This window comes from Pongo pygmaeus, chromosome 8, assembly GCF_028885625.2.
Source record: "Pongo pygmaeus isolate AG05252 chromosome 8, NHGRI_mPonPyg2-v2.0_pri, whole genome shotgun sequence".
Lineage (NCBI taxonomy): Eukaryota > Metazoa > Chordata > Mammalia > Primates > Hominidae > Pongo > Pongo pygmaeus.
The window spans coordinates 98,085,515-98,102,810 of record NC_072381.2 but is presented as its reverse complement, the minus strand read 5'-3'; the positions used below and the strand labels follow the sequence as shown (position 1 = coordinate 98,102,810).

The window sequence follows — 17,296 nt, the reverse complement described above, 5'->3', positions numbered from 1 at the left end:
TATCTGCACTCAGACTGCTATTTATGATTTCTTTTGCTTTTTTGGGATGCCTCTAATATAGGCAGGAAGAGAAGATGCATAACAAGATTTTAAAAGCCAGATTCAAGAAGCTCCCCTCCTCCAAACTTACGAGCTAAAGTACTTGGCTAAACTTTAGATTGATATAAAACTGGGTATTTTATTAAAAACCAAATTTAAATCCAGCTTTCTCTTTTTTACTTTATAGAATTTTATTAAAATAAAATTTTAATAAATGTTAGTTCACATTTTCCTAGATTTAAAAAAGCAATATGGGACAATTGAAATATTAACCAAAAGTTGAGGGGGTGGTAGAGGCCAAATAGCTAGAAATTTTTAAGTCACAAGGTTAAAAACACTATTTTTATCTGAAAGAAGAAAATTAAAAATGATGACAAAACCATTCACACCATCATATGAAATAATTATAATTACATGCTTTCTAGACCACGTTTAGTGAAAAAGTGGTTCAGAAAACACTACTTTCTAAAAGGAACTAAGCAAAAATAAAAGGTAAAACATAAAAATTTATTTATTGCTTTTTGTTATTGTCACTAGAATTTTGTTGATAAGTCTGTTTTTCTGAGGTGACACCACAAGCAGGTTCCACTTTTCCCATAAAATATCTAAGTTAAAATAACCTTTTCTCAAGATGTTAAAAAACTTTCGGGGAAGGGTACCTAATATTTTTTAAGGTTTATTAATGCTTTCCACGGGCTATAATAGGAAGCAAATAAATCTATGTCAGGGAATCACGGGCGGTACTGTGTCAAAGAAAAATTTCAGACAGCACTCCCAAGCAGGAATATGATTAAAGTCAACACTTGAAAGGACTTTTCTAAGGACTAAGAATTCTGCTTATTTTATAATCCAGACAAATATAATCATTAGAAAACATATGTGTCTGATCTTCATAGCTCCATGAACTGGCTCACTATATTTTCTTTTTAAAGAAATGGGAGCAAGGATAGAAAGAAAAGATAGAAAAGGCTTTCAATGTAACTTTTCCTGTAGTTATACACAGGAATACACTAAATTATTTGGTAAGACATTCCTAAGAGATGATTACTAATGATTACTAGCGATTTAGTGATTACTAAGGAAATTAGTTAGAACTTCTTGGGGAGTTCTACAGTTGAACCCAGAATAGTCTCAATCTTATGACCTTACCAGAAGGTCAAGAGCATTATCAACTCTTGACATTCTAGTCAGCATATCAGCTAACTCTTAAATAAAATGTAAAGATTCAGTATATAAACAAAGTAATTCTTCCTTTGTTTGTTAAGGAAATAGTGCCCTCTGGAGGCAGAAATGTATCTAGCATAATTTGAGAACTTAAAAAAAAATTTCAATGTGTAAGAATTAAATATACTATCTGTGGTTCCCAACCATAGGTGTGCAACAGAACCCACCCGAGGAACTTTTTAAAACATACACATGCACAAATTCCACCTAGACCTCCTGGAGCATAAAAATGTGTGTTTTGAATAAAAGCTAAGTAGTAATAGCTAAAGATTTTAGTAAATATCTACGATTGACTGTCTATTGTCCATTCTCCCTCTTGGAATAATTCCCAAATACGTTTTGGAAAATCACCCTGCCCCCATTCACAGCTATCTCATTTGGGTAAGACTGAACTGATATCTAGCTCCAAGGTGGGTCTTGCTAAGTTTAAGTCAATTACCAATCCCATCCTGTTACAAAAAAATTATACAGCAGCTAGTGGAGGGAGACAGTTTCTCTTCCTTTAGATGACAGGACATGACGATGTGAGGTTTGGGACTGTGAGCAGACAGTCATTTTGCTACCCAGACTGAGAGAGCCTAGAGCTGCTGGGAACTGCTGGGCCACTGTAAGTAGTCTGACGATGAGGCCAAAATTGCATAAAGCAGAGTTAAAAGATGGAGGGACTCTGGGTCCATGGTGACATCTACTGAGCAGCAGTGCCCTATCTTTGGACATCTCAGTGTCACTGGCCAATAATTTTTCCTTTATTGTTTAAGAAAGTTTGAGTTGGTTTTTCTATCAGTTCCTGTCAATTTTCTGTTAATAACCCTGATTAATACAACTATCTTAATAGAAACATTTATTCAATATTTAAGAAAAAAGTTACATTTAATTTTGCTCATTTAGAGCAAGGGAAATACATGTATATTTTTATGGGCCTCAAATATGTAGGCAATAGATAAAGTTAGAGCTATCACCAAAAAGGTGTCCTCCCTAGTTAACTTCTTCCTGCTCTAATAAACAAAATTCCAATAATCCATTATCTTGACCTAAACATTTCTAATGTTAGTTACACTGCATATAGCATCCAACTCATTATCCAATGTCACTACTAATGCAGAAGGGAAAAAGCAAATAAGACTAACCAATATAATTTATTAATAGTATTTAGTTATGATGAAGGAAAAGGTACAAAATGGGCAGAGAAGCCAATTAATAAATTATAATTTTAAAAAAATATATATATATAAAATTTCCATTATTTATTTTAGATGTCAATGTGGCAATCAAAAGAAGTTGTTTTATTCTTTATATTCTTGTTTTATTCTTTATTTTCTTTACATTTAGTACTTAAAAATCAACCAAAAAATAAAAGAGGGATTTATGTGCTATGCTTCTCATTAAATTAGCAAAAAGCACTAACTCACCTGGTTACTTTTCATCAGGTTTTTTCATTATATGATATTACTGTGATTTTTTTTTTTTTTTAAAGAGTATTAGGCTTTAGGATATGTATTGTGCCTTATACGCATGCAAATCATGCAAGGCACAGATTACCATTTGATCAATACTCTGGGTAAAACAAAGCTCAAGATCTGCTCCATAATGAACTAAGAAATTGAAAGTTAAAAGCCACGAAAAGCTTGTATGAATTACAAGAACTGAAGTATCATAAAGTTCTAGAAATCTCTGTAAAAGATTATCTTGCTGGGTACAAAGGCTCTCGCCTATAATCCCAACACTTTGGGAGTCTGAGGCAGGAGATCACTTAAGCCCAGGAGTTTGAGACCAACAGGGGCAATATGGTGAGACCCTACCTCTACAAAAAATAAATTTTAAAAAATCGGCCAGGTAAGATGGTGCGCACCTGTAATCCCAGCTACTCGGAAGCCTGAAGTGGGAAGATCACTTGAGCCCAGGAGATCAAGGCTGCAGTGAGCCATGATCCAAAAAAAAAAAAAAAAAATTGGTCTTTATAAAAAGAAATAAGTCATCATGGACTATAAGCCAGAGATTAATAATATCATAGTTCTAAAGTAGGCAGGTCACAAATAGTATACTAAATGTTCTATTACAAAGGTAGGTTACTGTAAGAGTTACGTTAATTATACCAAAAACAATTTTCAGAGGGAAATACAAAGTACTTCTTAGAGAGTTAGATAATGTAAGGTGAAGTATCAGGTAAAAAGCTACGGCCTGGATACAGCTGAAGATCGAAATTTAAGTAAAGGAAACTGACACTAATTGCTTCTAGAAGAAATTACATTTTTCCCCAGAATATACATTCAAAACACATGTAAACCAAACATTATTTTAAAACAAAAATAAGCATCCTTATTAACATAAGATGAATAAATATGATTTTATATTCCATCTTCTGGGTCATTATCTGAATGTCTGAATATAACTTCAGCTTTCTGCCTTCTGTGCATGGGTTTATACCAATTCTTCCTTCTCATCTCTGCTGATTAAAATCTTACCCATGCTCCAAACTGGTACAAATACTTAAATGCCTTCAGGGTCCAGGCAGGTAACAAGAATGGCAGGCAGGGTATTTACCGTAGGCAGGATCATTACAGAGTTTAAGTCTCATCTAAAGGTATGCAAATTCAAAACATTTAGAAAAACCACAAAACCAAATCAAACATGTCTACAGGATCAAATTCATCTACTATTACATACTGTTGTTATTTGTTTGTAGTTATCTGCTCTTCTAGATTAAAAGAATCCTAGTGGTCAAGAACCATTCCGTATCTTCCCCTCAGCAATTAGCACAGTACCACAGAAATACACTTTAGGACCTGACAGTGGCTTACACTTGTAATCCCAGCACTTTGGGAGGCTGAAGCAAGAGGATTGCTTGAGTCCAGGAGTTCAAGACCAGCCTGGGCAATACAGTGAGACCCTGTCTCTACAAAACAAATTTTTTTAAATCAGCCAGAGTAGTAGCATGGGCCTGTAGTCCTAGCTATTTGGGAGGCTGAGGTGGGAGGATTGCTTGAGCCCAGGAAGTCAAGGCTGCAGTAAGCCAGGATCAAGTCACTGCACTCTAACCTGGATGACAGAGTGGGACCCTGTCTCAAAAAACAAAACAAAACCATATATATATATAAACATTTTTACATTATATTATATATACATTTTTGCTTAATAAACATCATTTAACATATACCCCCAACTGAAAAATGACACTCAGTTTAGACAGAACCATCTAAGGAATTACTGCTTTGTTTACAGGACTATCTTTTGGGACACAATCAAAGCCTTACTTTAGACAAGACAAAATATTTCATTTCTTGTTCTTTATCAAAGTAGCCTGTCCTAGAATAACCTAAATCTCTCATAGAGTCACCTGCTAATTACCTCACTTGTAGAGGGAAATATGGGTTTTGAGCTAAATCTCTCATAGAGCCACCTGCTAATTACCTCACTTGTAGAGGGAAATATGGGTTTTGAGCTATAATCAATTATCTGGAATAATGCAAAATCCAGTCTTCTGATTATCTGAGATTGTCACAGGTCACTGTAAACTAAATACTCCTCTAATTCTCCAATTACCTAAGTTATCTCCTTTTCCTTTTAAAAAGTGGGTGCTACATTTTTACCTTTCTAGTTTTCAGGGGCTTTTGTACCTCAAAAGTGTTCACAAATAATAACTAGTGGCTTTGTGGTAGCATCTGCCACTCCTTAAGTGGTTGTTTGTCATCAGGTTTGCAAATCATCTGATATAAATAGCTTTTTAAAGTAGTCCTCAACCATTTATCTCCCTACTCTATTTCTGCTTTCCATGATGTTTATAAGTGGCATTTTCTATAATTAACTGATTACTGATGATATAAAAAAAAAAACAGAAAGCGGAGCACTCTTATCTATGAGGACTGAGGTCTCTACATTTTGTTTATCCTCCCCTTTTGTTTACAGAACTGAAAAAATGTTTTTATTTTTCCTGTTACCTTTTATGTTTTTGGCAAAGTAGCATGTCCCTTATTTACTTTTCTGTTCTATTTACGAAGGGACCTAATTACTTATTCTATTCCATATATATTTGTTACCCAATCTGCTTTTGCTTTTGGTTGTTTTCTAACTTACCTTTTAGGATTTTATGTCATTCAAATGTATTAAATCAGCTGTAAGCATAAAACTGCTTTATACAGTCCTCTCTAATGGGGGAAGACCAGAAAAGAAGAAGTTGGTGGTAAAGGATGATAAAAGAAATAAATGTCATATACATTGCCTTTTTGAAATGGCAATCAAATTGCATACACAATACAATGAATTCTACAAAGGAACACTCCATCAATAAAAAAGCATATAAGTAATCAGAAGCTGACATGCAATTAATCAGTCAAGGCGTAATTTTGCAAGTACCTTCACAAAGCAATACATCAGCTTTACATACATAAAACAACAAAATAATACAATTAAAATGAAAAATTTTTAAACTGCCAATAATACCTCATTAGTTCTAAATGTTTATGCCAGTTCCTGAATTTGTATCTTTACTACTAAAAATTAAATAAACATAAATTATATTTTACCCATACCGTAACATCTCAAAGGTCACGTATCCACTCAATAACCAGGACGAAGGCAAAAGAGAAGTTTCTAAATAGCCAAAAGTGATACAGTTCACACACTAATAAATAAGGTGTAAATTCTATCATGGAATACCATATTGAATTCAAAATAAATAAACTACAGCTACATACAACAACACAAATGAAATAACCCAACTCCTGCTGAGTAAAAGAAGTCAGACACACAAAAAGATGCACTCTGTATGATTTCATTTAAATAGAACCGAGAAAAAGGCAAAACTACTCTGTGCCCTTAAAAGTCAGTACTGAGAAGAAAAGAGATAGTGACAAAGGAGAGGAATGAGGAAGGCTTCTACAGTGCTAGTAATGCTTTATTTCTTGACCTCATAGTTACAAGTGTGTTCACCTTTTTTTTTTTTGCAATTTAAATAGACTATTTTTTAGAGTAGTTTTAGGTTAACAGCAAAACCGAACAGAAAGTACAGAGATTTACTACATACCCCACAAATTCCAAAGTCCACAGTGTACACTGGATTCACTCGTAGTGTTTTACATTCTATGGGTTTTGATGCATGTATACACAATTACATACTTTTAGAGCAATAGTCTCACTGCCCTAAATATCCTCTGTGCTTCACTTATTTATCCCTCCACCGCTCCCTCACTCCTGGCTACCATTAATTTTTTTATTGCCTCCATAGCTTTCTCTTTTCCAGAATGTCACATAGTTGCAATCATACAATACGTAGCCTTTTCAGATTGGCTCCTTTCACTTAATAATATGCATTTAAGTTTCCTCCATATCAATGGCTAGATAGCTCATTTCTTTTTAGTACTTAATAATATTCCACTGTCCAGATATACCAGGGTTTATTTATACATTCACCTACTGAAGGACATCTTGGTTGCTTCCAAGTTTGGGCAATTATGAATAAAGCTGCTATAAACATCCATGTGCAAGTTTTTGGGTGAACCTAAGTTTTCAACTCCTTGGGATAAATACCAAGAAGCACAATTGCTGCATCATATGGTAAGACTGCGTTTCACTTTCTAAGAAGCTGTCAAATGGTCTTCCAAGGAGGCTGTAGCATTTTGCATTCCCACCAGCAATGAATAAGAGCTTCTGTTGCTCCACATCCTTGTCAGTCTTTGGTGTTGTCATTGTTCTGAATTTTGGCCACTCTAATAGGTGTGTAGTGGTATCTCACTGTTGTTTTAGTTTGCATTTCCCTTATGACATATATACAGAACATCTTTTCATATGCTTATCTGGTATCTCTGTATCTTCTTTGCTGAGGTATATGTTAAAGTCTCTGGCCCATTTTAAAATCTATTGTTCATTTTCTTCTCATTGAGTTTTAAGAGTTCTTTGCACATTTCAGACAAGAGTCCTTCATCAGATAAGTCTTTTTCAAATATTTTCTCCCAGTTCTGTGACTTGTCTTCTCATTCTGTTGACAGGGTCTTTCATAGAACGGAAGCCTAAAATTTTAATGAAGTTCAGTTTATCAATTATTTCTATCATGGATTTTTCCTTTGGGGAACAATCAAGACTAAAAAGTCATTGCCCCACCCAAGGTCATCTAGATTTTCTCCTATGTTATCTTCTAGGGGTTTTATCATTTTGCATTTTACATACAGATCTGTGAAACATTTTGAGTCAGTTTTTGTGAAGGGTGTAAGGTCTGGTCTAGATTCATTTTTTTTACACGTGGATGTCCAGTTGTTCCTGCACTATTCGTTGAAAAAACTATCTTTGCTACATTTTATTACTTTTGCTCCTTTGTCAAAATTCAGTTGACTATATATATGTGGGTCTATTTCTGGGGTCTTTAATCTGTTCCATTAATCTATTTGTCTGTTGTTTGTCCAATACCACATCTTATTCATTACTACAGCTTTGTTTTGTTTTGTTTTTGAGATGGAGTTTCACTCTACCACCAGGCTGGATTGCAGTGGTACGATCTCGGCTCACTGCAACCTCTGCCTCCCAGGTTCAAGCAATTCTCCTGCCTCAGCCTCCCGAGTAGCTGGGATTACGTGTGTGCACCACCACACCCAGTTAATTTTTGTATTTTTAGTAGAGACAGGGTTTCACCATGTTGGCCAGGATGGTCTTGATCTCTTGACCTCATGATCTGCCCTTCTCGGCCTCCCAAAGTGCTGGGATTACAGGCGTGAGCCACCGCACCCAGCCTCATTACTATAGCTTTATAGTAAGTCTTGAAGATGGGTAGTATCAGTCCTCCAATTTTGTTCTTCTTCAATACTCTGTTGGTTCTTCTGGGTCTTCTGTCTCCATATAAAGTTAAAGATCACTTTGTCAACATCCATAGAAAAACTTGCTGGGATATTAATGGGGAATACATTAAATCTGTAGATCAAGTTGGGAAGAACTGACATGTACCATGTCCTTGCTCCATAAGAAGAGAATTTCAAGCCCTTAAAGACGATTTACTACTGTCACTTCAGCCACAATCCTAAAAAGCTTTGCTACATAGTCATTAGCAGACAAAAAGAAAAAAAAAGGCAAGTTAGAAAAAGAATCAGAAGTGCATTTATTCTAGGCATTTACAGTTGCAATTACTGCCAGGACTCAAAAGAAAACTCTTCAAAGTAGCAGGCTGGAAAAGCTCCTTGGAGCCAAGTTAAAGATCCCTGATGCCAAAGAGAAAGAACTGGACTATTTCTCTACCACACAAGTTAGAAAGGGAATGGTATTTCCATTTTTTTTCCTCTATACTGATGCAAATTTTTCCAGTTAGGAGAAGTCTTATATTAGCTTTAAGTAGTTCTCTAATTGGGTCTGAGTTACTTTCAAAAAGCTGAGGTACTGCTTGAGGGTAGGAACTACTTATTGAACCTCTTTTATATCACTTACAGAGTTAGCAAACAAGCTAACAAAACAGTCTATACACTATTTCATAACATAAATACTTATGACACAAGATCAGGTAGTTTGTGTGTGCATATGTAGTTTTTGGTAGGGAAGCAAATGGAGGTACAGGTATCAAGTACTTGTTTCCAGAATCATTAAGCAATCAAATAGAAAGATGTTTTCTAGGGTCACTGAACTGAAAAAAAATCAGGCTAAGTGGCTATATAATCCAATCAAATGTCTACAGCCAAGACTATACTTCAATCGTTTTTGTGAAAGAGGCAACAGACTACTCACTATGAATGGAAATTCCCCAGTGTCCCTCAGTAATTCACTTTAATATTGATTTAACAATCCTCCCTGTTGAAGTGCTTCCCCTTATCACATTTAGAGACAAATTCCTCTTGAAATAGACCAAAAGACAGAACTGAAAAATACTTGACCTTCAAATCTTAAGATGAAAACAGCTCTTGCTCACATATTAGAAAACAGAAAAGCATTTACTGAGTTCTGTGTGAAAACAAAACAAACAAACAACAAAAAACAAAGATGCTTTGCTATTTACAGAGCAGAACTTGATTTCCAAGGAAATACACCAAGGAGTATGCAATGGTAGTTATGGCTTCAACTCTGGAATGATGAACCAGAGCTAACATTTCTAAACACTCTTTCCCAACAGGCAGATTTTGAGAAAAACAGTTCCAAGATCCCCTAATCTAAGAGCATTGTGTTCCAGTATCTTTGGTTCTCTGGCTTATGACCGATAAGAATAATTACTTGAAGATCCCTAGAAACACAAGATGCTAAGGCAATTCATGTTTTAATAAGAGGGTGCTGGATAAGCATATTAAAAGTAATATTAACAGTTAAATATGCCTACAACTCTAAGCCTGAGAAATCCCTTCTTGACAGGGTATGAGTAACACATGGATGTAAGGACAGAGAGAACAACAAAGAGAAAGCAGAGGCATTATGTAAAATCTAACATAAAAGCTAAGAATCAATTTGTCCTTGGATAAATAAGTAACTAAAAACTTGTGGCATCTCCTCCTATATTATCATGCTTATTACACCATATTGTTAAGTGTCTTTTATTTTTTTTTTCCTTCTCTGAGCTTCTTGAGGGCAGGGATACATTTTTGTATTCTCAGAGTCTAAACAGAGTGCTCAGAGCATGACTTACAGTGAATGGCTCTGGGCTAAGTATCTTCTTTACTCCTCATAATAATCATATGAGGTAGGCACTGTACTGTTACGCTAATTTTATAGATAAAGAAACTTGGAATCATTTACATTAAAGAACTTGCCCAAGGTCAAAGAGCAATCTAACTTTAGAGTATATGAATTTAATCACTGTACTATATTATCTGAATAAATGAATGCCTGCTTTTTTAGGCTTCTAAGTTTCAATAACTAACTTTGTAAGTCTGCTGATTCAGATATCATTCTGCATTTGTGTCTTACGTATTGAAATGACTACATAAGCTCAAGAGTCACCAGAGGAGCATAATATTTGGAGGCCAAGCAGATAATTCTAGGATCCCAGGGTTGTTTGTGGACTTCACACTTTCAACATATGGTTAAATGTTAACATTAAATTAGTTATTTTAAAACACAAGTACATTCATTTTTTAAAATGCAAGTTACCACAATAAAATCTTGGGGGTGATTGATAATATAACAAAAGTAGTTAAAGAGAATTCTTTTTAATAGGAAACTTTTAGAAAGAGCTATAAGGTTAAATTAGCAAGCCCATTTTACAGATAAGTGATCAGTACATGGTTTATCATTAGTTTAATAAAATATTCAATACAAGGGGATTTATATACACTAGAGTAAGCCAGTGTCTCATCTATGACTCCAAATAATAAAATAGCTTATGAAATTATTTAATCTTACATTCTACCTAAAACAACCATTAATTAATCCTCAGTATATCCTGTATATTATTCAAACAGAAATCTTTCTACCCACAAAAGAGGTAGGACTTCAATGACATGTAATAATATTTATTTTTCTTCAGATCAGAACCAATCAAGGATGGAAAACAAATCTATCCTTTTTTAATTTGTCTTACATTTTAAATTTTCAAAAATAAACACTCATATAGAATTAATTTTTAAACTGTGAAATATTAATTCAGTTAGGCCTAGTCAGCACTACTATAAATCATCAAAACATGAACAAAGCATAATACATTGTAGAAAATAAGTATACTTTTCTCCGTGTTAATAAGATGTTTACGGTGCCAAAAAGAAACTGACATTTACCTGCTCATTGTTGACAATGATTACCTTTATTCTTAATTTTTAGGAATACAGTAGATCTTGCATATAATAAGAACGGTCTTTAATTTCTTTTTTTTTCTTTCTTTTTTTAAATTTTATTATTTTTTTATTATTTTACAGTGACTGAAATGAAAACTTTTGGTCAAATTTTTACATACCTTAAAAGTAGAAAGTCCATAAAGTCTTGTAGTATGAACAGTTTCTTGGGAAATATTTGTAATGTTAGTTATAAAGTCCTCAAGATATTTACAAGCTTGTTCCAGGTGTGTTGTGTTTATGATGATTTGCACCAGCTAGAAAACACAAGATATATCCAGTAAAATACAGGTTACATGTATGTAAAATCACCTAATTTTTAAAAATAGGATTATTACTTCCAGCAACTGTACCATTTCTACATAATTGCAGCATTATAGGATACAACTATCTGATTTTAAAAGCCTGCTGCAAATACTGCTTATGAATTTATACACACACACACACACACACACACACACACACACACACACACCCCAAAAGTCTAACTGCCAGTTATTTTAAAATAACTTTTCATAGTATGTTTCAAATCTTAAACGTTTAGCAAGTAAAAAATTAGGATTGTGACTTTTCCTGTAGTCTGGCAATCAGAAATCTAAATAGATGTTCTAACATCTTTATCTACTATTCCCCACATGAACCCTTTTCCCTCACTTTTTTTTTTTTTCTTCCAGAGACAGGGTCTTGCTGTCACCCAGGCTGTGTAGTGCAGTGGTATGATTGTAACTCACTGCAGCCTCAACCTCCTGGGCTCAAGTCCAGAGTAGCTAGGAATATAGTTGCACACTACCATGCCTGGCTAATAGTCTTCATTGTTTGTAGAGACAGGGTCTCACTATATTGCCCAGGCTGGTCTCAAACTCCTGACCTCAAACAATCCTCCTGCCTTGGCCTCCCAAAGCTCTCAGATTAGAGGTATGAGCCACTGTGCCTGGCATCCTCACATCTCTGGAATTTACACTGGTGTTTTTATTTTGAAAACAAATCTGCTTATATTAATACATTTAAAACAGGAAGCTAGTTTTACAGAATGATGTTCAGCAATAATTTAAAATAATTGTTTCATACAATGAAACATTTCACCATACGTGTCTTTTTAACCTACCTCTGTCAAACCTATATGAGGTTTTCTAATAAGGTTCAGTAAACAGCTACTCAAAGTTCTGGTCAGCAGCAGATTTGTTGATTTTCTAAGCATATCGTCTATTTCTGTTGAGCTAAAAACAAAGATTGATATTATTAAACTTAATAAATAATGAATGTGGTTAGTTAACATCCTAAATAATTTAACACAGTTTACTAAAATAATTTTCCCCATCATTATTTTATATCTTTAAATAAACTACAAAGACCCATATTTATTAAATCACAAACTTCAATTTAACTTTGCAAGAGGGACATTTTCCATAAAGTAGAATATTCATATATGGCATAATTTAAATGTATCCAATTAACAACTACAGAAAAATCACGGAGGACTTTGTATAAGGAAATTTTTAAATAAAATTATTCCTAAATTCCGACTCCATCATGGGATAGTAACTTTGTTGTTTTATTATTTTTATTATTGTTTTTGAGCCAGGGTCTCACTTTGTCACCCAGGCTGGAGTGCAGTGGTGCAATTATAGCTCACTGTAGCCTCAAAGTCCTGGACTCAAGCGATTCTCACACTTCAACGTTCTGAGCAGCTGGGACTACAGATGCATGCCACCATGCCCAGCTAGTTTCAAATATTTTATAGAGACAGGGTTGCAGTATGTTGCCCAGGCTGGTCTCGAACTCCTGGACTCAAGTAATTCTCCCACCTTGGCCTCCCAAAGTGCTGGGATTACAGACGTCAGCCACTGCGCCCAGCCCCAAAAGACAGTCACTTTGAAAGAAACTTCATACACAACTACAGCTAAAAATTATTTTTAAAATACAAACTGAAAGGAGCTCTTTCTAGATATAATTAACAAATTTAATTTTTAATATGTTATCCATTTTCATTAAGATTTTTTAAGTCTTCAAAGAAATAAATTACCTTAAACTAATTTTAATAGGATGTTTCTTAACATCCTAAGTATTACTAAGCTAGCACTAAAACACAAATTCTTTTCTCCTAGCCGTTCGGCCTTCAATTTAAGTAAATAATGATTTCTTGGATACAGCCTCATTATCACAACAGTTAAACTGTCTGTAGACCATGGATTATCCATCTCGGCACTATTGACATTTTAGGGTGGATAATTCTTTGTCATGGAGACTGTCCTGCACATTTGGATGTTTGGCCTCTATCCACTAGTTCCAAGTAGCGCCTTTCCCCTGAACTGTAACAACCAAAGATGTTTCTAGGCATTGCCAAATTTGTGGGAAGGAGGTGGTGGCAGGAGAACGAAAATTATCCCCAGTTGAGAACTACTGCCTTAGATACAGGCTAACATTTTTGCATCCTTTTACTTTTTATTAAAATACTACTTTTAAAAATCTGTGGGCCAGGCACAGTGGATTGTGCCTGTAATCTCAGCACTTTGGGAGGCCGAGGTGGGTGGATTGCTTGAGGCCAGGAGTTCGAAACCAGCCTGACCAACATGGCAAAACCTCATCTCCACTAAAAATACAAAAATTGGCAAAGAGTAGTGGCGCGAACCTGTGGTTCCAGCTACTTGGGAGGCTGAGGTGGAAGGATCACTTGAGCCCAGGAGGTCAAGGCTGCAGTGAGCCATAATCGTGCCACTTCATTCCAGCCTGGGCAACAGAGTGAGTTCCTGTCTCAAAACAAAACAAAAACAAACAAAAAGAACTACCATTCAACCCAGCAATCCCATTATTGGGGATATACCCAAAGGAAAATAAATCATTTTACCAAAAAGACACATGTACCCATATGTTCATTACAGCAATATTCACAATAGGAAAGACACAGAATCAACCTAGGTGTCTATGGCAGCACCCCTGGCCTCTACCCACTAGTTCCAAGTAGCACCTCCCCATTGATAGCAATGTTGGATTGGATAAAGAAAATGTGGTATATAAACACCATGGAATACTACACGGCCATAAAAAAGAACAAAATCATGTCCTTTGCAGCAACATGAATGCAGCTGGAGGCTATTATCCTAAGCAAACTAATGCAGAAACAGAAAACCAAATACTGCATGTTTTCACTTGTAAGTGGGAGCTAAACACTAGGTACACATGGATGTAAAAATGGAAACAACAGATACTGGGGACTACACAAAGGGAAGGCAGGGGTTGAAAAACTACCTGTTGGGTACTACGCTCACTACCTGGGTGACATGTTCAAGCATACCCCAAACCTCAGCGTTACACAATATGCCCCTATAACAAACATGTACCCCATGAATCTAAAATAAAAGTTGAGGAAAAAAAAGTTACGCCATAAAAATAAAGTATTAATGTTTCATAAAAGTTATGACAAAAATGCATTTGTGATTAGTAAACTTACCTCCGGTGTAGTGACTCTGAAAATTTAAGGCTGGCATAAATAAATTCTTTAACTTGAATGTAAATATGAGGCACTGACTGAGACATGGGGAATTTCTTTGGGAAAGATTGCTGTAGAAAAAGAAAGTTAATATTGTTTTTGAAATTTTAGAAAAAGACATGCTAGTCACTAAAAATGTAAAATTAAATTGATTTCACACTTGAATAGCAAATACCTGCATCAAAAACTCTTATATTTCTACATTTTTGATATTTTATCAAAATATTTCTGAAGAAAATAATGTGGCAATTTACCCTTGTTTCTTAAATCATATTATCAGACTTCCAACAAGCAGAGAAAACACATACCAATACCTCTGGTGTATTCTGATGATGAGTATTCTGTCTGTAGGCGATGCCTAGGCTGTCTGCTTCTTTGTGTATTTATCATACAAGAGTCAGGGTGGCCATGAAAATTATAGGCCAGCTTTCTGGCTCAGAGTCATTAAATAATTCTAAGACTCCCTTCATTTACCTTCAGTGAAGGCTTGATACCAATTCAAGAAGTTATCGAGTTTATTCCATAACTCCTAGAATACCTTATAGCAGGTTTCTGACCTCTATGCCATTAAACACTGGTATGCAGCCAACGGCTTACAGGGTCCTTCCTGGCTAAACTACTTTGTAAGTCATTATGCATTTGAAATTCTCAGTCTCTAAAAGGTAAACTCCTTCCAAGATTGTTACTAAAAAAACCCTCTTTTCTATTTCATTAAGTCAGATATACCCTTCTATCTTCACCTTCATTGCAACCTTGTTATATCGGTGAAAGTACCGTCACCAAGATCACCAGTGATCTCACAGTTGTTCAATCCAGTGGTTTCTTCAGCTCTCATGTTACCTGACTTTTTTGAAAAATCTGACACAGTTGACCCACTCCTACTTCATAAATGATCTCTCCTTCCTTGGATTCCTGCCCACACTGGTTTTCCTCCTTTTTCTCTACCTACTCTATTTCTTTTCCTCTAGCCATTACTTAATTATTGCTGTGCTTTAGGGTTCTGTCCTAAACCCTCTCTTTCCACTACATATACTTTTCTTGGATGATCTCATATAGTCTTATGACTTCAATCACCATACAAGTACCAATATCTCCAAATCTACAACTCCAGATCAAATCTTTCTCTTAAGTCCAAATTCATGTATCTACCCATTGGACAGCTCCATTTGGCTGTACCATTTGAGATGAGTTACTCAATAGGTCCAAAAGTGAAATTATCATCTTTTTCTTCTAAATTTGCTCCTCTTCTGTTTCTTATCACAGTGAATGCTGCCACCATCCAAGGTGGAAACTTGGTTATCTTACTTGACCCCTTTATCTCCGTTACCCCTCATATGCACATAATCAGCAACTCCTGTTGCTCCTACCTCCTAAGCATCTCAAATCAGCTTCAATGACCATAACCCCCATTCAGGTTACATAACCCTCTTCTCTCATCAAGTTAAATGCAAAAATCTACTAGGTGGTCTCCCTGCTACCAGTCTTACTCTTTTCCAATCCATTCTCCGCATATTAGCCAGATAGGTCTTCCTAAAGCCCAAATCTGGTTATGTTTTTACCACTTAAAATTCTTTCATGGCTTCCCATAACCCTCAGGAAAAAGGATAAACTCTCTTAACACTGTTTAGTAGGGCCATTATGGTCTGGTCCTTTCTACTTCTCCAATTTACATCTCTTGAGCTTCAACTCTTGTACTTCATCTACTTTGACCTTTATGCAGCCTTTCTGCATGGTGCATCCCCTATCTTAAGCAATGCAAACTTCTGTGAATTATAATTTCTTATTTATTTTATCTACCCTCACTTGACTATAAGCTTCTTGACACCAAAGACTGAAAATCTAGCACATAGCACTGTTTCTGGTATATAGTAGGTATATGAAAAATATTTGAAATTATTTTAATGACATTAAAGGCAGAATATAAATGTGTTCTTATTTTGGCCAAATGATTCTAATAAAATTAACATAGCTATCTACAAAAATATTTTTGCATGTATGTTTACTATTACTCCTCCATTCATAATTTATGTTGAAAATAACTCGTTATTTGATAGTTTTATATATTTTCTAATAGTTTTAATTGAAAATTATACTTAAACTAGGAAAAAATATACACACACAACCAAAAGACTTTATTAAATAATTTATGAGATTTATTTTTCAGTTGTCGTATTTTAGTTTTCCATGTGACTTTAACTATTAACAGTAGTTCTTTTAAATAATAATACATAGACCAATGAATACAACTTCTAAGAACTTAAGAGGTACTGCATATATTAGAAACGCTCTGTAAGCAAAGTTAAATTTCCTTTTAATTATAAACCTATTATGATTGGAAGGGATATTAGAGATTACTGAGTTCAAACTCCTCATTTGACAGATGAGGCACAAATGCCCACACAGGCCCAGTCATTTGCCTATAATAAGCCACAAGCAGCCAGGTGCAGTGGCTCACACCTGTAATCCCAGCACTTTGTGTGGCTGAAGCAGGCAGATCATCTGAGGTCAGGAGTTCGAGACCAGCCTGACCTACATGGTGAAACCCTGTCTCTACTAAAAAAAATTACAAAATTAGCTGGGCATGGTGGCGCATGCCTGTAATCCCAGCTACTCGGGAGGCTGAGGCAGGAGAATCACTTGAACCCAGGAGGCAGAGGTTGCAGTGAGCCGAGATGGCGCCATTGTACTCCAGCCTGGGCAACAAGAGCAAAACTCCGTCTCACAAAAAAAAAAGAAAAAAAAAAATGCCACAAGCAGAGCTAGCACATGAATCTAGACCTAGTCTAGTGCTCTTTATATAGACACTAGCCTGAACAAACTCATT

The 17,296-nt window shown here is 35.3% G+C and overlaps 1 protein-coding gene across 5 annotated transcripts in view; it reads right to left on the bottom strand.

Moving 5' to 3' along the window:
- Positions 1 to 17,296, bottom strand: part of EXOC6 (exocyst complex component 6) — a 224,773-nt gene that overhangs the window by 88,978 nt on the left and 118,499 nt on the right. For all 5 annotated transcript variants that reach the window (XM_054503919.2, XM_054503918.2, XM_063669987.1 and 2 more), the window contains 3 exons: positions 14,434 to 14,543; positions 12,091 to 12,202; positions 11,108 to 11,242 (listed from right to left, as the gene is read on the bottom strand). In XM_054503919.2, coding sequence (XP_054359894.1) covers positions 11,108 to 11,242; positions 12,091 to 12,202; positions 14,434 to 14,543 — 357 coding nt within the window. The remainder of the gene's footprint in view (positions 1 to 11,107; positions 11,243 to 12,090; positions 12,203 to 14,433; positions 14,544 to 17,296) is intronic.